At 38.1% G+C, this 19,990-nt stretch overlaps 1 protein-coding gene across 1 annotated transcript in view; it reads left to right on the top strand.

Annotated features, from left to right (window-relative positions):
* Window positions 1-7,564: 7,564 nt before the first annotated feature.
* SYNPR (synaptoporin) overlaps window positions 7,565-19,990 on the top strand; it is a 142,840-nt gene continuing 130,414 nt past the window's right edge. Inside the window, exon 1 of the mRNA XM_039880530.1 lies at window positions 7,565-7,864. Within this exon, the coding sequence (XP_039736464.1) occupies window positions 7,841-7,864 (24 nt within the window). The 5' untranslated portion in view covers window positions 7,565-7,840. The remainder of the gene's footprint in view (window positions 7,865-19,990) is intronic.

Below are 19,990 nucleotides of genomic sequence, written 5' to 3'. Positions count from 1 at the left end.
CTTAATAAAGTTAATTCATTTTCTCTTCTCTAATTATTTAGCACAAACTTATTTAATACCTACTGTGTGCAAAGCAATATTGAGTACTATGCAAGACAGAAGGAAGAATGATTCTACTCTCCAGAGGCTTATGGTTGAACCATTTTTAACCTCCTACACCAGAACAGCAGATGTAATCACCAAAAATTATGCAATTGAAATATATCATCACTTTTGCTTTCCAGTAAGTATAAGATCAGTCAGAGAGGCCATATCCAGCTGCCCAAGTTTATTCTAAACTTGCACACATTAGCAAGGCTGGTAACATGGAGATTTACAGTCCGAATGTTGGAGTCAGACAACCAGGTTCAAACCCTAGCTCTAACTATTTTCAGCTGTGCAAATTTGGGCAACTTATTGAATTGCACTAAACCTTAGCTTCTTCATTTGTAAAATGAAGATAACAACAGATTCTATATCACCCAGCTGAATAATCAAATGAGATAATGCATAAATGGAGTTTAGGCTAATGCCCAGGAATAAATATTAACATCGTTACAGGTATCAGAAAGATCAACTGCAGGAAATGACAATTGCCAAATTCCTCCATTAGATCATATTTTTTCATTTAGGACATAAAACATTTTGTTTAAGCGCAATCATGTATAGAAGCTTGGGGTATCGAATAGCAAACAGTGGAGTGGAGAGGAGCAGAGCCCCCATCACCATCTTCCCACCTCTTTTGTGTGCCAAGGAGCATTTCCATGGAATTCCTGGTGTTCAGTTTAAATGCTAAGAAATGAAAGATTGTTTATAAAATTATTTTGTGACCAAAGATGATTTGGTCATTTGAATGTGCCATCTATATTCTAAAATTCATAAAAATTTTATTCAAATATTTATTTTATGGTCATATTTTACATTTTAAAAATTGTGAGGCTAGGCCAATATGTTCATGTGTTTACTTTTATAATTAAGAAATATGTCATTAATTCAGCATTATTCATTCAATAATTCAACAAATATATATTGAGCATTATTTATACACCAGGCCTTGATAGGTTCCTGCTTTATACAAATGAATCAGAAACATCCTAAGTTGCCTTTGTCTTTTTCTCTGCTGTATCCACAGAACTTAGCAAATGCCTGGCATATAGCACACACCCCCTAAATAATTGTTTAAGTGAAATTTTAGGCTAATGAATGATTGTCCTTTCATGTAGGAGATTAGCAGAGTTCTCTTGGATTTGAGAACTGTTCTCCCCTGCTGAGAGCATGGCCCCCCAAGTAGACTTTAGCTGTGATGTCTAAAACTTGAGTCCCCTTTTCTCCAGAGTCAAAATCTTTCTGAGATATTCAGGGAGCTTCAGCCCTCCATTGGTTTGCATTAATTAGAACAGAAATGAAAGTAGAAGTGAACCAGCACATAATAATTCTAGAGTTATTGCCTGAGGTCCAGGATTTCCTGAATGGACATCCGGGAATCCATAAATTGCCCTCTAACAAACAAGTGTCAAAAAGAAGCACCTTCCCACAGACATTCTCTATAGGCTGAGTGGATTGACCAGTGTACTATGAATATTCAGAAATGCAAACACTCAATACCATTTCAACAGATATTGATTTGCTTCAAGCCAAATGCCTCAATGTCTTTTCTATACTCTCTCATATTCAAGTGGAGGAAAACTGCTAAATCTTTCTGAACGGGTCATGGGTTTTCATTTTCTTTCCAAAACATGACAAGCTCTTCTCTCTAGAGGAGAATCACATCATTTCTATAAAGCAAACAGAAGCTAGCAAAGAGTATCACTATAAGTTACAATGATCACCATTATTATTATATTTCGAAGTTTGCTCTGTATTTAGCAATCCGTATGCATTACTTTACAACTACCCAATTTTATCAGTGAGGACAAGTGACAAGACTGCATAAGTATAGTAAGTCACAGAACTGGAACTCGAATCCACTTGTTTGTATAGTCAGGTTTCAGGTAGATAAGAGCTGGCACACTCAAACTTGAATAACTGAGGAAATATAAAAAGGAACAGATTAAAAAGGGGGGAGCATGGTTTAAGTAAAGCGCAAAAGGGTGGTGCATGGCTAGTACCTTGGGGATAGTAACTGAGAAATCTTTTACCACCTCAGCCGCAAAGGGTCAAGTTGAAGGAGAGAGAGAGAGACAGAGATAGAAATAGAGAAACTGTATGGAGAAGGCAACTTTACACCACCTGTGGCCTATTAGAGGGATATAACCAATTTACAGACCCTACGGGAGGGACGAAGAGAAAAAATACCAAAGACCTCTGTCTCCTCCAACCCTCTGATCTCCTGGCAGTACTTTGCATTTGCTGCACTTCCCATTGAAATGCCTGAGGGAAAACTTGCTCATTTACGTGGTCCATTTAGGTCAACCTGTTGGGACACAGAGTAGGTAGGAAAGAGCATCTAGAAGGACTAACGGAAGCAGTCCAGCACAATGTCTGCCCAAAGGGAGTGCCCTTAACCACATATAATCTGCCTCCAAATGCTTCTGTCCATCCCTCATTCAGCAAATCATCTTTGCTTGGCTGCTGTGTGCCAGGCACTTTGCACTGGGCTGAGGATTTGGAGATAAGATGTTATCCTGTGCTTGAAGAGCTTAGATTCATTGTCTTCAGAGAATGTGTCTTGAACATTTTTGATTTGCTATTTTAATTACTATTTTCGTCTCCTTTTTCCTCCCAGGTGGGCCTACATTTCCACCCAAATATCCCAATGCTCCTCGAATTGGTTTCACTATATTTTTTAGCTTCTCCTGTTTCCACAAACTATTTTATGTTCAGTGTCTTTCAATCAGCCTTGAATTCTACTGAGAAAAGCTAATGACCTAATAAATGTTCAAGTGATAATGATATTATTTTATTTCATGAGGTATTTGAAAAGGAAAAGAGACAGAATTGGAGAAAAATACTCTTTCTCCTATGAGGTAAATATAAGACAAGAGGTCTAGAAAGTTCTGCCCTGACTCTATATATCCTAACTACCCATGTCAAAATAAATTTCTTTTTACCCCTGCTAGGAGCTGTGCTAAGTCAGAGCAAGGAAGACAACATTAAAGATTTCAAGCCTGTTCCATAAGTAAATTGAATGTAAGTGCTCTCATTGCTATAGCTTGAAAGAGTTGAAATCGTTTTGGCTGCAAAATGGAAGAACCTTAGCTAACTCCCTTGGTCATTTATTAGTATGGCCCGAGTAATCTTCTTTTCTTCAATTACTTCCCTTCCCCCTCAGCAACGGTGAGATCCTCATGGCATCGGAATTTTCCTCTCAGTGCTTGCCAAATGCTTAGAAAGCTCGGCCTCCCACTGTCCAACTCAGAAGCAGAGAGGCCTAAAAGGACCCCTTGTGAGAAGCCACATGTTTAGGAATAGAAGCTGTAAGGGAAAGGGACTGTTGCATTTACCAGGAAGTGTGTCCACCAAAGGAGAGATGAGCTTTACGGTTCAGAGAAATTAAAATTTTTATTTGAAGCTGTCTGAAGGCCACGCTCAGTTGAAAGAGCAAGGTTGAAGATCTGACCATATCGGAAATTAGCATTGCTAATAAGGTTTTCAGAGACTCACAGATTATTTTGATCTACTTAACCTTCTCTATAAATACTCAACTTAGAAAACCCTGTACTTCTATTTTTAATAGTCTAATGATGGACAAATGTTATTTTTAAGGCTAAATGCTAATATCATTTTTCAAACAAGAACCATCAAATAATGGCATATGGCTTTATTTTTGTCAGTTCCAATGACATGTTAGAGAGTGGTAGCCAACTGTCTGAACTGTCTGATAAATTGGAAGGTAGGGACAATCCAAGTGGCTAGCTGATAAGATTATTTGCTCTCTAATGATAAAGTACAGTCAAATGTTCAAATATCAGATGTTCTACATGGGCCTAGGTGAACCGAACCCTGGAAATCCAAGCTCCTACAAAATATCTGGCCAGTATGGTTTACAGAAGGAGCTCTCCACTATCTTTTACATGGCCTCCACTTAAATTAATATGATGGTGAGATCTGCAACCTTTCATGAATGTTCCCTGAATAAGGAAGTATAAACAATCTGTGTTCATTAATAGGAATGAATTAATTGACCTCGTTCATCTTCCCTGCATTTCAAGGTTAAGCTCCTTTGATAAATTTAGGTTTCTTTGCCTCTGTCTCAAAGCCTAACTTGTTCTCATGTTGATTGATTCATTCATGAGAAGTTATTGATCATCTACTGTGTGCCAAGTATTCTCTTAAATACTGAAGATACGATGTTATGCAAAACCAACAAGCTCCCTACTTTCATAGAAGTTGTCTCCTAGTGAAGGAATATAAGCATTCATTAAATGAAAAATTAAATAAGCAAGAACATATCAGGCAATAAGAAATACAAAAACAAAAAACAAAAAACCCCACCATTTCCCCCTCATTCCCAGCACCGCCACCACCACCATCAACAAAATACTAGGTAATGTGAAAGGGAGTGACTGGGGAGAGAAAGGGATTTTTGAGGTTAGGTGGCCAGGGAAGAGCAGACAGCAGCACTAAGAATTGAATGATAAAGGAAGAGACAGTAGGCAAAGATCTGAGGAAAAAATGTTATAGGCAGAAGGAAAAGCAAGTGCAAAGGCATAAAAGGCCAGTGCAGCTGAAGAGTAGGGCGGAAGAGGGTTGGAATTAGAGAAAACGAAAAGGTAGGTGGGAGTCAGATCACATAAGGCTTTGAAGGCATGGGACAGAGTTTTACTTGAAGCCTACTGGACAACTATTGAAATATATTTCTCAAATGATTAATATGATCTAATTTACACTTTAAATAGCTCAATTTGAATAATATATGGGGAGTGATTTTAGGGATAAGAATAAATGCAGGGAGACTTGTTAGGGTCTATTGTAGTGACCCGGATGAGAGATGACAGTAGGGTGGTAGCAGGGAAGATGTAGCGTATGTTACTGCTTTATCTGTAACAAAATATAAGGCAAGAAAAGCTAACCCAACCAGCAGATTAGAATCAAACTATTAGTCTTAGAACCTTAGCTAGTCAAAGTTGACCTAAAATGTCCTTTTGAGATCATTCAGTGGAAACTCTTCAATTTAAACATGGGGAAAACTGAAACATAAACAAATTAAAGGACACACTCAGGGTCACTGGGCAGACTGCTGTCAGTCCAAGGCTGTACCTCACATCCTCTGTCTTCCAAAATGTTAAATAAGGTGCCTAAGTCCATAAGGAATGCAGCAGAGCCCGGGCATAGGACTTGTCAGCTTGATAAACCCTCTGTCTTCATGAAGGATTCCCAATCTATATGGTGTGAATCCGTGCAGTGGGAAGAGCTGTTGAATGATTGCAGGGTCCATGTTTCCATTTGTGGATTATGTGTACCCTTTAGGCTGGATAAATAAAAGTGTAAGTACCATCATGTAACAGCTTGGAGCCTGGAGCCTGGTGTCCAGCTAAGTTCAAATCTTGGCTTTACCAACTATTGACTCTTTAGGTTTTGTTTTTCTCCTTGGTAAACTAGAACAAAAATAGTAACTCTTCCTAGTTTTGTGAGGCCCACATAAGGTAATTCACTTATACAAACAAACAAACAAACAAAAACAACACTTAGAATAGTACCTGGCACAGAGTGTATTTGAAAAGTGTTCACTATTATTATGTGGAAGACAAAATTTTTTTTTCTTGAAATGGGGCTCTTAATATTCAAAACCAGCAAGAATGACTCACTTTCCACCCTGAAGAAGCTATTAATATGGTTCTCTCCTATGGGTGCATGGCTGAGGCAGCTACCTCTTTAACTCTGCTCTAACACTGCTCTGTTATCAGCCACTGGCAAGAGCTGTGGCCTTCAGCACTGGGGCGTTAGTCCTTCAGTCAGTCTTTCATTCATTTATTCAACGAATGCTTACTGAGTGCTAGCTAAATGCTTGATGGTTCTCAGCCCTTTTTTTTTTTCTGCTTTAACTGTGTTCCCTTGCTTAATTCACTTGCTCGAGTAACTTCTCTCCTATAAATGCAGTGATTTTTCAATTGGTGGTTGAAGGGTGGTGGTGCAGGGAGTGGAGTGGGAATAAGGTTTCAGTCAGCATTGCAGAGGGGCCACAGGATATCAACAGTTTGTAGCTTTCGTAAGGACCTTGAAGAGTTACGTGTGAGTGACAAGCAGATCACTGGAGGAGGAGGAGAAAGGTGTCCGGAGGATTGCATGTGTGTAGTATGTGTCCAAAAGCCCTGCCTTAGTCATCTTTCATTTGTCCCCTACACCTCCCTACCAACGGCTCTACGAGGTGTTAGTATGCCCATTTTACAGAGAACAAACAAGCTCAGAGACCTTATGGGACTTCCCTAGTCACAAACTAGGAAGTGGAAGACCAAGTTAGACCCCAGATTGCCTGATTCTTCATGCTTTGTTTGTTAGTTTGTTTGATTGGTTCCCTAACCTCCTGTATGCCTCTTGAGTTATTCCTATGTGTATGAGAAGGAAGAAAGAGAGTAAGGGAGATGATGGTAATGGTAGTGATTAGTGTAGTGGTGGCGGTATATCTGTGTGTAAGAGAGACGGAAAGAGGGACAGAGACAGACAAACAGAGAGACAGACAGATAGACAGAGGCACCCAAAGAATGACACAGGACGGATTCTGAATTAATAACCATAATAAAAAATATGGCCAGGCAAGGTGTGTTTTGAATTGGGCCTTTACCAACTGCACAGAAGATAAAATAGACACACCTGGGCCAACCTAACACTATTCCTGTGCCTAATGGGGTCTCGAAGTGGGGAATGTGAGGCAAAGAGGCCTACAGGTTTCTTACCTTTGCCGTGGTATAGGGCGCTGAGAACTCGCCCTCAGGAAGCCAATGTGTGGAGAATACGTAACCCGTAGACAGCCTCTTCATGAATTCAGTACCAATCCCCCTAAAATATGTTGCCTCAGGATGCCATGATTTCAGCCTTCTGAATGAGTCAAGCTCAACCACTTTCTGAGGAGGCCCATTTGTAGAAAAAGCAGACCCAGGTCAAATTAAACTTAAGAAATCTTTTCAATGTGAAGATTTTTCAGGAGAAGGATTTAAGTAACACTCCTGCAGAGAATGAGCAACCAAGTTGTAATTTGTCCCCTCCACAGTTGCCAGTGCCCCAAAAGCATGTTTTCCCTTATCATCACCCTAAGGATTATTTATGGGTGGTGTACAAATTTCCCAAATGGGGGTCGTGCATAACATCCAGGCATTTAATAAAAATAAGGGCAATTTTTTTCAACAAACATATAAACATTTACCTAATCTATGCAAATCTATTCATAAGGATTTTATAAAGCCACCACTTTCCACCCGCACATCCAACACACAAAACCCTGGCTCCTTTTTATTTCCCAGTTTGTTTTTAAGTGTGGTGTTTGAGGCAAGGAGGGGGCTCACCGAGTGAAAAGGGGAGATGGTGCTCTCTTCATGGTGCAGCCTGCATGCGCAAAGCAGTCCTGCACTTGCAGTTGTGAGCTAAGAGCCAAGGGTGGGAGCTCACCATGATGGTAATCACCTCCCCACGAAGCAAGCAGCCTTTCACCAGAGGGAAGTGTCAGGTTGCTGTACTTCGGCTGAGGGTTGTCACTGTCTAATAATATGACCGTTTTGCCATCTCTCTGCAAATAAGGCAGAAGCTGCTACCTGATTGGTATAACATCCCACTTTCCCTCCTCATTGATTTTCTTGTTCTCCTCCTTTGCTTCTTAAAAAAGAGGGACAAGTGGCTGGTGCTGTGGACAGAGAAGCTTTATTTTTAGTATGAGACAACCTCTATCCTCTTTCAGGAGAGGGAAGTTGGATTATCAATTCTTTTGTAAATGTGTATGGTGATATTTGCTCCGGTAAGTTTTTCTCTCTCTTGATTTACAGCTGGCTGTGGGGATGCGTGTGTGTGTGTGTGTGTGTGTGTGTGTGTGTGTGTGTGTGTATGTGTGTGTGTGTGTATCATAGATACATGTGAGCTGTACAGTCACTTTTCTTTCCAGTATCATTTTTGAACCTTTGTTTGGTGATAACATCTTATTTTTCACTTTGCTTTCTTGTCTTCATGTTTAAACTGAAGAGGCTGTGCCGTGTGGTAGCGTGTTGCTTACTTTAATTGTTGAAGAATGTGCTGGGTTTCTTTTAACATAGTAAGGAAACTATTTAAGCAAACTTATATTTGGCTTTAGAAAAATGTAATGTCATTCTACCCCACCCCCATGGAGAGTTTAATGTCCTAAGTATATTCGTTGTGCTACAACCTGCTTACCATTTTAATTAAAGTTTCTTCATCAGTGTCAGAGCAAGAATTTCTTAAACTCCATAGATAGCTATCAAATAGTGTGTGCTGTGCAGAAAAGGGTGTGCTAATTTAATAAGGTCTATGTCAAGATAGAATGAATGAAATGAGTTTTCTCTAAGATTGGATGCGTGCGCCTTTAAAAGAACTGAATTTATGAAAAGTATTCAGATTATCAAAGTACATCTCCAGCATTCTGTGAAAAGATGTAATCACAAGTGGCCATTGCTTGCTTCTCTTCTGCCTTTCTTTACACTGTGCATTTGTGCCACCATCTGTCAGATGCCCAGCCCTGGCTCTTGTGTTTCTATATCTGAAACTCATTAAGAGAAAAGTTACTGTTATTTAATTCGAAATAGTGCAAAATGACTATCTAGTCACCACTGCTAGTAATGGTTTTTAAATGCATTACTTGGTTAACTGCTTTTATTATTTTCTTTCTTTTTTTCTAGACAGTATTATAGGGTCTGAATTCTTTGTTGTTAATTCTGAAGTCTGAGAGAAAGTCTATTAATATAATTATCCTAGACAGAGATGATAAAATGATTAAGTAATTGCTCTAATGGAAACGAACTGATGCTTCAGTCTCTTCTTTTTGTGACATGATCAACAAATCTGCATTGTCTTTTTCATGGTGAAATGAACTAGAGAATGTATTTATATTACATATTTATTTATAATGAAAGTTAAAGGCACCGTTGAATGAGAAGTAAAAGGAGGCCTGACTAAATATTATTCAGAGATTTTGAAAGTAAAGTTGGAAATGTCACGCGTGCCCAGATCTTTTAGGCATAGAATCTTTTTTGGAATAGCAATTTTTTAGAGCCTGAAGTAGGCTAAGAGCCTGGAAATAATAATGAGTGTCTGAGAATGCGCTGTTCTCACGTCTACTTCTTTTGGGCATTCCACCCTTCACACATTCTTTGCACGCTGGTATGAAACTATTTGTTTTGACAAACAGAACTTTGAATTTTGATTAATCTAGTTCAGCCTCAAAAATAGACGAACTCTCCAAACCCACGTGAACTTATGACATTGCCTCATTACTGAATGCAATAAGCATGTTCCTAATAACAGCCTTAGGTTCCATTAACCTTCCCCAGAACAAAATATTCCTTAAAAGACAGTTTGTTGAAATAAAAAAAAATAATAAAATAAAATAAAACTTTTATCCTTTGGCTTTTGGCAATTACTACAAAGTGAACTCAACAGCACTAAACATCCCTTTCCCTCCTCAACATCCCTTAACATTTTTTGTCATCATTCTCTTTTCACAGCTGTTGTAACAGGTTATGTACAAAATCGTTAGGGAGTTTACCATCATTTGAAGCTGTTCATTCATATAAATTAATGAAGACGTGATGGGATGGCATCCCACAGGTGAAAGCATTTGTCTTTTCCTCCAAGTTGCCAGTTTATAAAAGTGTTAAGGCTCCAAGTATATTCAGACCCAATGACGCAGGAAGGACAATGCAACATCTGTATCTTAAAAAGGTCAGGAGCCTTAGTTTGACTTAGGGTTACTGTGCAAAGTCTTTAAAAGCATCACTTTAGAAAAGTCCAGAATGCCATAGCCAAAAAGCTACAGTACTCTATTTCGAAGAATAAAGGTCTGTGCCATGCCAGGGAGAATAGTAAAGAGAATTTTTATTTCACAAAGAGATAATTTATTCTTTCTAGCAAAATAAAGAATGCAATCATCATTTTTATTTAGTACGTACCTACTGTATGCCTGGCACTGTGCTAAGCATTTTGCGTGGCTTATTTCCTTTAATCTTTACAACCATTCCATGAGGGAGATAGCGTTACCTCCCCAGTTTAACAGAGGATAAAATGGAGACCGAAGGCAAGTATATAACTTGCCTGACACAACACAGTGATGACAGTGAAACTCAGCCAGGCAGGTTCATTCCAGAGTCATGCTTTTCATCTCTCCCCTCTTTCAGGGTTTCACATCATTGGTACAATCTACAATGAACTCCTAGATTGGAACGATTTGCAGGGGCTTACAAAAATACACCATATTTTCATTAGTGTTTTTCCCTTTTCTGACACTACATAACCTCCTTCTTCTCAGACCATGCTTTTGTGACTCCAAACTATGTGTCTGAAACTGAAGAATATGTGTTGTATTTCCACTCAACTTGTGCAGCTACAAGGATGTGGATATAACCAAAGGGAGCCAGACTAAGGAGAGATATATGCAGAAGTGGCTAAATTAAGGTAGCTTTTTCAATCAATCAAAAGAAATCCATCCATTTGACTTACAATCTTTTGAACATAGAGTAAGAAAGAAGATACGATAACTTAGAAATATCAATATCTCAAGATATCTGGTTTCTCATTGATGCAAAATATAAAAAGCAGTTGCAACTGAATTGATTTATTTGTGGAGAACTTTGCAGAATTCTCGCCTTCCTTTTACTCACCCCCAGCATGATTTTCTTTCACTCTTTGGCTAGCTGGAAAGGGCTGAGGTGGCACTTCAGGTAGAATATTGCAAAGCATCTGTACCACCTGAGTAATTAAAAACGAACACAGCTGCCGATAAGTATGCTGAGAAGCGTGACAAAGTTGAAATTCTGAGTCCCCAAATGCATTCTTTTGCACCTGAGCGCTGAGCTCCCCATTTGAAATCCAATTAAGCCAATAAAATTCAGATGAGTCTTACAGAGGGAAAATGCAACTGACATAGAATCAATATGTCTGAAATTTCTCCTCAACTAACAATTTTCAGACTAGAGGCAGGGCATATCGGTCATGAGGTAAATCTGCGAAAAGCTGCCTTTTCTTCCCTCCAATGAGAGAAAAAGGATTATGGGTGATGAGAATGTTGCTAGCTCATAAAACCTAACTCAGGACACCCTTGCTCTATTTCACCAAACACTAAAAATGAATGAACAATCAAACAAAAACAGCCCAGCACAAATTGGGAGCACTAAGAGATAAGTTTTGAAGTGTTGACACAATATCGATTTCTCAGTGCGATCTGCTATATTTAATAAGCAATAGCTTTTGAGCTACCCATGCTGTAGATACCCAGTTAATTATAAAGAGCACAATACACAATAAAATGTTTCCAAAATATTTTCATTTTTCTCAGAATCAAGGTTGGTAACTTATTGATTCTCTATTACCTCTTTTCTTGTTCTTAAAAACATCGGGTGGCTCAATTTGAAAGTGTAGTATTAGAGCCAGTTGAGATAAAGAAATTTAAATCAATCTGCTTCTTCCAACAGCATTAATGAGAGTTCTAAAAATATTGAGTCATAAAATGAGCATTTTTACTTTAATGAAATATGTTGTGCTCAGCCACAATGTTCATCAAATATAGGTTATCCCATAAAACTAAGCTTAGAGACAATTTCAAAAAATGTATCATATTTCAGTCTCCATCTATAAAAAACAGCTTTCTTCAGAGAGGTGACCAAATCCAAAATAAATAGCATGTTTCCTTCTTTGGTGTAGATTTGTGTACTTTTCTTTGGTGTAGATTTGTGTACTTAAAAACATTGATCATTCAGTAAGAGCTTAAAAATGATCTATTAAATATGGAGAAAACAGCTGGCGCTAAGACATAGTAAGTGTTGAACTAGTCTTGAATTTATTATCAAACATTCTTAGCTGATGTACAAATAGAGCTGGTGGTCCCGTTCCATACTTGTATAAGAAAACAGAATCAGTGAGGCTTTTGAGCCCGGAGCAGGCACATGAAGTATTACATTTTCTAGAAGAGGCTCTTAGTCATCGGTGTGTCTTTAAATGTTTAAAGATTAGAGATGAGTTGAAAATGGAAACTCCTCAGTCTCTACTTTGCAGACTAATGGATTATGCATAATTAATATAGTTTACAGTGATTACTTCTTAACACAGATTCTAACCAAGAGAACTAATGAAAGATCGTTCTGAGGCAACTTCAAATACATTCCACTAAAGTTTCTGGAAAGTTTATTTCCAACACAGGGCAATCAATTCACTGTGGAACTTTAGATTGGCCAATGTAAGTGGATAGTCATTATGGTCCTATGGGGTCTGATGAGTTGAGTGTAAAAGGCTTCATAGGACTTTGTTAGCCCTGTTTGCAGAATTTTCAGTTCCACCCAAATTACCACACAGTGTTTCAGTGTAGACTTTCTGGCAAAGATATGATAAATATTTTAGACTTCATATGACAAAGATATGACAAATATTTTATTTCTGGTAAAATGTGGTTTTTAGAATGTTTGTATCTGATGTGGATTATTACTGTAAGGACTTTTTAATTCACCAAATTTATATCCACCTCTCAATGATGAGCCCATATATCTTTATCTGGCTTTGGATCTCCATAAAGGAAGAAAGTGTATACAATTTTTTTAAAAAAAACTTATGGCATTCAAATTGCCTTCCTATGAAATTGGTTGAGACAATTTTTTTTTTTATTGGGACCACAATTGAGGAAAGATTTAGAGCATTGACGTCACCAGGCTATCCTTCCACTCATCAAATATTTAAGGATGCCTACCATGTGCCAGGCACCGAGCTAGGCATGAGAGATACAGTGACAAACAGATAATATCTCTATTCCCAGAAATAAATGCTTTCACTTTATATTTTCTCACCTAAACCTAGTTTCTATTTCATGGCCTAAGATGTGTCTTCTTAAATGCATAACTGAACTGTTCTAGTAAGACATTTGCAGGAAATATGTGCTTTTGGTCCTACCCATTCATACTCATTGAAGGAACCAGAGTGAATCCATTTATTTACGGTAATTACTGTCTGGCTGAAATGGAGTGGTTCGAAGCAGGGAGCTAAAAGAGGCCTTGCAGTGCTTGTGTCTTATAAGCATTATTCATTGCTCCTAGGCATTCTCAGATTATAGGCTAGTCACATTCTTGCCCAATGTTAAATGAGGAAAGAAAGGGAGAAAGCTTGGACAGGAAGATAGAAGAGCAGGCTGAGGGGGTGCCTAGAGGAACCAAGATTCCCACTGGTGGCCTGAATTAGATCTAACTTGCATTATCTGGTTCTCCGTGAGTGCTCATTCACTTGCCCATTTACTCAACAAACATATGTACTGGCCATCCACTCTATGCCAAGTATAGTGCTAGATGCTAGGGCAAAGGAATACACAAGATATACTAGTTTCTGAATGCATGGAACTTCTAATGAGCCAGGATTTTTCAACCTCGACACTGTTAAAATTTTGGCCCAGATAGTTCATTGATATAGGGGGCTATTTTATGCATTGTAGGTTGTTTGTTAGCATCCCTGGTCTCTACCCACTAGATGTCAGTAGCAACCTCTCCTCTAAGTTGTGCAACCAAAATTCTCTCCTGACAATGCCAAATAAGCTCTGGTTTAGAACCACTGCAAGAAAATTATCGGCTTTGATTAAATCTTCCCATAGTATTTGCACTCTTTTTTACTTCAGATCCTCTGCTGCAGGATTTTAAAATTACTTTCCCCAAATATTCTGATACAACTTGCCTAATAAAGACAAGTAAGTCATCTCCAAGTCTTTTTTACTATTATGATTCCTTTCTACTGTTTAATACTTTACGGCATTCACTTGGCTTACGGTGTTTCATCTGATTCTAGCAACCAACAAATGAGGTGATATTAAACTATTATAATCTTTTAACAGATGAATAAAAAGACATTGAGTATGGTTATATGCCCAAATTCTTGTAACTAAGAATGAATAGAACCTGGATTCAAACTCATATGTCCTGATTTAAGAATGCAGTGTTTTTCTACAAAATCATGATATTTAAAGAGAAAATAGATAAGTGTGTTTAAAGCATAACTTTTCTCTTGAGGCTACTTTGGAAAAAAGGCAGTATATACAGTGGATGAAGGCCAAAGCATAGGAGGTCCACAGGCTAGGCTTCTTTACTTAGTACTTATTAGCTGAGTGGTTTTGGACAGTCCACTTATGCTCTTAGAATTTCCTCAATAGTTTCGGAAACATAGAGTGATACATTGCAAAAGCCGCAGGAACCCCAGAGATGAGTACAGCAGAGTGCACACAGGTTTTAAAGTTAGGTGGACATGCTACATAAGTCAGCATCCCAGTGGGAAACAGATGACACCCTCAATCCAGCTGACCTCTTGCTGGTAACCGTAAAATATTAAAATTTAAGTTAGAGAATTAAAGTCCCAAGAGGTGAGTCGAGTTTCCTAAGACCTTATTGTGAATTCAGCACAGAAGGGAGATGAAAGCAGGGCTCAATGTCTTTCCAGCCCAAAGAACTGAGTAATTATTTCAAATGGAGGAAGGCCAACTTCTGGATCTGGCACATACCAGAAATGTATGTAATCTGGGTTATTACAAATGCCTAGGTGCCTGAGATAGGTCCCTGGTTTTTGAATTGGGTTTATGCAAGAATCTTTGGGGTTAGTTTGACCAAATTTCAGCCTCACTAGAGGCTACAGAGATTTGGGGCTCCTTGATGAATCTTAGAAGAGTGGTAGACATGGAGAACACATCAAAGGCGGGTGGTGGTTTGTATGGTGCTCATCACATGTGCCTCTGAGCGCAGATAGACCAGTGCTTTCCCAGAAGAGGGGCTCAAGCTATACCTATCTTTGGTCATCTGATGAGCTGTTAAAAGGTATCTGTAACTATTGAGACCCTTGGTGCATTTGCCAAAATGAAAAGCCTTCCAAGCATATTGCTCTGGCAGAATGCCCATCAAGAAAACTGTTTTCTGTCTGCATTGCCTTGGTGAACTGAACTTGGAATAAGAGGAGATAGATCCAAATCCTGGCTTTGGCACTTATAAGTGTGCATGGCCTTAAACAATTAATTTGCCCTCTCTGGACCTCAGTCTCTTCATCTGTAAAATGGAAATAATGAGTCCTCTCCCCAGAGTTACGGAGGGGATTGCTATCATAGACAATATTGAAAAACCCTTTTGAGACCATGCCGGCTGAGGCAATAGTATCATTACTTCCTTTTCTCTGTAGTCTAAATCCATTCTGCTATCAGTGTTCATTTTGTGCCTCCCAAGTGTGTGAGGTTGGGGGAAATGCTTCTCCAGTCTACCAGGAAGACGACTATCATCATGGGATGGATAAAGTAGTCTAGAAATGCTTTGGTGGGTAATTCCATTTCAAGGGGAGATTTAAGTTCACATTATAAATTTCAGAGACAGAGTATCATCACTAAAGAATAACCATAATAAAAAATACAATATGGATAAAGCAATTCCCTATGATTAGTTCATCTTCAGGAATGACCCGGAATTTTCCTTTCCGTCCATTGGAACCCTTTCTTCCCCATCTGCCCAGGCCTAGCCCATTTGTTGAAGTGGAGGATAGGGCAGGGGGATTGACATGAACTCTGACCTTGGCCTCTTACTTTCTAATACTGTGTGACCTTAACCCTCTTCTCTCTCCACATATCCCAGAAGCTCCTCAAGACAATTGACAAATCCTGATTTTTCTCCTCCCTAAGGACTGAAGCTCAAGGAAAACCTCTCACTGCTGTCCTTAGCTCTCGATGCAGGATATTCAAAGATTTCTCATGTCTTATATTTTATTTACCTCAAAGCATTTCCTGACACATCTGTTCAGAAAATCTGGTTAGCTCATATTTTTTCCAAGACCATTATCTGCTTGCAGTCCTTTCCCAGACTTCTTCCTCTTGGTTCACCTCTTCATTCTGACTGATATTTATAAACTCCTTATCTTCTGAGGAATTTGGAAGACGCCCCTCTAAACTTTCTCAACCAGGTAGTTCCCCTATAGAATTTTTTTCTCCCTCTCCCACTGATTCTACACTCAGAGTGTTTCTCAAACATTTATTTTTTTTCCTGAGGATCTCTTTAGGAAGGCAAGAGTTTTCTCATTTATTCAATCATTGATTTATTCATGTGTTCATTCATTAACACGTTCTACTGTATTGTCGAGCAGCAACCCTGTGCCAGGCCCAGTGTAAAGATTTGGGATACTTTCATAAAATTTGCAGTTTAATATGAGAACAGTCAATTTAAAAATCCCTCAAAAGTCGATTTAATTGTCATTGTAATAAGTGCTAAAAATGAAAACTAAGCCATCTTGGGTACTAATTAAGTGACAGGCACAATTCCAAGTGTCTGATGCATATTAATTCATTTTATCCTAACAACTCTTTGAGGGAGTTGGAAGAGGAAAGGATTAGAGCCTGTAAAATCCTGAAAAGCATGGAATCTTTTAATAAATTTAGGAATACTGGAATGAGGATCACACAACAAGACGTGATGCTAAGAGTTCACGTAGCTGATATTTATGCAGCACTTACTGTTTCCCGGGCACTGTGCTCTGTACCTCACAGGGTCCGTACCTTCATGACAACACCATGAGAGATCACTATTATTATTTTAAGGATGGGGGAAAGCAGATGTAGAGAGCCTAAACAACTTGTCCAAGGGCAAATGTTTTGTAAGCGATGATTCTGAGGTGATAGCATTGATGCATATGACCCCAAGCCCAGGTTCTTACACCCTATGTTAACTTGTGAAAAGCTAATTAGTTTGAAATCAGTATGGGAGTTCCTTAAAAAACTAAGAATAGAATTACCACATGACCCAGCAATCCCTCTTCTGGGTGTTTACCTCAAAAACTTGAAAACATTTATCCGCAAAGATATATGCACCCCGAAGTTCACAGCAGCATTGTGCACAGTGGCCAAGACATGGAAACAACCAAAAGATGAAAGGATAAAGAAAATGTGGTACATTTTTACAATAGTATATTATTACTCAGCCATCAGAAAAGATGAAATACTGCCATTTGTGACAACATGGATGGATCTTGAGATTATATGCTAAGCGAAATAAGTCAGACAGAAAAAATTGAGAACCATGTGATTTCATTCATATGGGATATAAAACTAAAAGTAACAAACATGACAAACAGACTCATGGACACAGACAGCAGATTAGTGGTTACAGAAGGGAAGAGGTGGGTAGGTAGGTAAGAGTAAAGGGGTCAAATATTTGGTGGCAGAAGGAACTCTGGGTGGTGAACAGACAATGCAATATGCATATGACATATTATTGAATTGTACACTTGAGATCTATTTGATCTTATTAACCAATGTCACCCCAATAATTTTAATTTGAAAAAGCTGATTAGAGCACTCTTAATTTGGTTCATAGTCTGAAAAATACTGGTAGAATGGGGAAAAAAATCGAGTCATTTTAATGGGTATCTGAGTAATAACTACAATGATCCCTCTTGGAGTAAAATGGAACTTTGTGGGGCTGGGAATACTGAATTCTTAACATTTAACCGTATTACAAGAGAGTCACAGCTTCTTCTACAGCTTCCTAGTCAAAGGGTAGACCGTGGGCCAACAGTATCAGCATCACCTAGGAGCTTGTTAGAAACACAGAATCTCTGGTTCCACCCCAGACCTACTAAGAATCTGAATCTTAGATCATCTCTAGCTGATTCACATGCACAGTTTTGGAAGCTCATCTCTAGAAGAAATTAAAAGACTGGGCTTCCAGCTCTGGTTGTGATGCTAACTGACCAGGTGTTTGACATCCCCAGAATTTTTTGCTCTGCCTCGTCAATGAGGATGTCTTCAACCCTCCTCGTAGATGCAATCAAGGGTCCCCCTGCAGGAGAGCCTAGAGCTGTTGGGAAGGAAGGCTCTGTAGAAGCTCTGAGTCTCTTGCCTCCAGAATCAGTTTCTCCTGGTATGGTCCATGGACTGCCTACATCACAATCACTTGGGGGAATTTATCAAGAATGATGTTTCGGTTAAAAGCAGACTTCCTGTAACATCACTTAGTGCAAAAATATAGTATAATAATGTCTTCAAACATCAAGAGAAAATGATTCTCAGATTAGAATTGAAAAATTTCCTAAGGTGTTTATCCAGAACAAGGATGCAATAAAGACATTATCAGACAAACATTAAATCATGTTTAATTTTTACATTTAATTGATCCCTTTCTGGAAAGGACTATCACTATGAAATATGTACTTTGGATCCATCTAAACCTTGGGTTCAAATTCAGGTTCCTATTTCCCACTAGCGGTGTGACTTTTAATCAATTTACATTTCGAACCCCAATTTTCTTATCTGCTGAATGAGGAAAGAATTCTCACCACCGGGAAGAAGGCAGGTCTGGTGTAAGGTTCTCAATATTGTAGATAATTATGTGGCACATAGTACTATATTAAATCAATCAGAATTGCTATTATTGATTATTAAGCAGAATGAAACTTCACAAAATCATTACTCTCAAATTATCACTATTATGATATAATCATGAAATTATTGATCAGTTGCTGCAAATAGAAACATACTTTGTCTTAATATTTAAGAAGTAATTTTTAATTTAATTTAACATATAGATCTTGTCATTTACTCATTCATTCATTTATTCATTCTACCGATATGTATTAAGATTCTGCTAAGTGCTAGCAACTTTCCCAGGCACTGAGAATGCAGCAGTGTTATATGTTACTCAAGGGGTAGAGATGTGGAACAATAAATAAACAAAAGAAAATGTTAGATAGTGGTAAGAGTTATGGAGAATCATAAATCAGGTAGAGGATATAGGCCATTCTTTCAAACCCGTATTTTTGTAAATTGAATTAAACAGCAAGTCTATCAAGGGAAACCTACCAAAAAGTTTTGGAAGTGTTAACCAAGTATTTTACATCTTTGAGAATATTAAAATTTTCTTTTTGGGTTATCTTTAAAATGAAGAGCCACCCTACTTAAAAAACTCAAAGTCATTCAAAGCTTGATGGCCAGCTAGTACCACCTTTTTATCATCCCACAGAATATTTCACAATTGCAGGTTCATGGATCATCTCATGTGATACTAAAATTAATTCTAAGAAACAAACAGATTAATTATATATTGAGTTTGTCATCGAGTGAGAGAAACTATGGCTCAGAAAAGCCTTTTATTCTCTCTTTAATTTTCTTTTTATTTTTCAGGTACAGTTCTCAGACAATGTTACATTAGTTTTAGGTGTACAACATTGTGATTAGACATTTGTATAACTTATGAAGAGATTACCCTAGTAAATAGTACCCATCTGACATCATACATAGTTATTATAATATTATTGACTATATTCCCTATGCTGTATTTGACATCTTGTGACTATTTTGTAACTACCAATTTGTACTTCTTAATCTCTTCTTCTTTTTCACCTAGTCTCCAACTTCACTCCCATATGGCAACCATCAAAATGTTCTCTGCATCTATGAGTTCGTTTCTGTGTTGTTTGTTTATTTTATTCTTTGGATTCCATATGTAAGTGAAATCATATAGCATTTGTCTTTCTTTGTCTAATTTATTCCACTCAGCACAATACCCTCTAGGTCCATCCGTGTTGTTGCAGATGGCAAGATTTTATTCATTATGGCTTAGTAATATTTCATTGTACATTTACCGTTTTTAATTGACCAGAGATTTACCACTGATAAGTGGTGATACGAAGACTCACACTTAGGTCTTCTCTCCCCAAATTCAACATAGATTCAACCGTAGAGCCTCTTTTTGTTTAATAATTCCTAAAAAGCCTCATAAAAGTAAGGCCAGGATAGTGAATAACTCTGTGACGTTACCGATTTACGTTGTGGGGACTCGTTGAGGTAATTTTCGGTTTAAATTACTACTATCATCTAAATATGATGGTACTGAGAATGAAAACAGAATAAATAGTATAGTGACAAATGGAATTT

This window comes from Pteropus medius, unplaced genomic scaffold, assembly GCF_902729225.1.
Source record: "Pteropus medius unplaced genomic scaffold, Ma_sr-lr_union100, whole genome shotgun sequence".
Taxonomy (NCBI): Eukaryota; Metazoa; Chordata; class Mammalia; order Chiroptera; family Pteropodidae; genus Pteropus; species Pteropus medius.
This window is presented reverse-complemented; position numbering and strand designations above follow the sequence as displayed.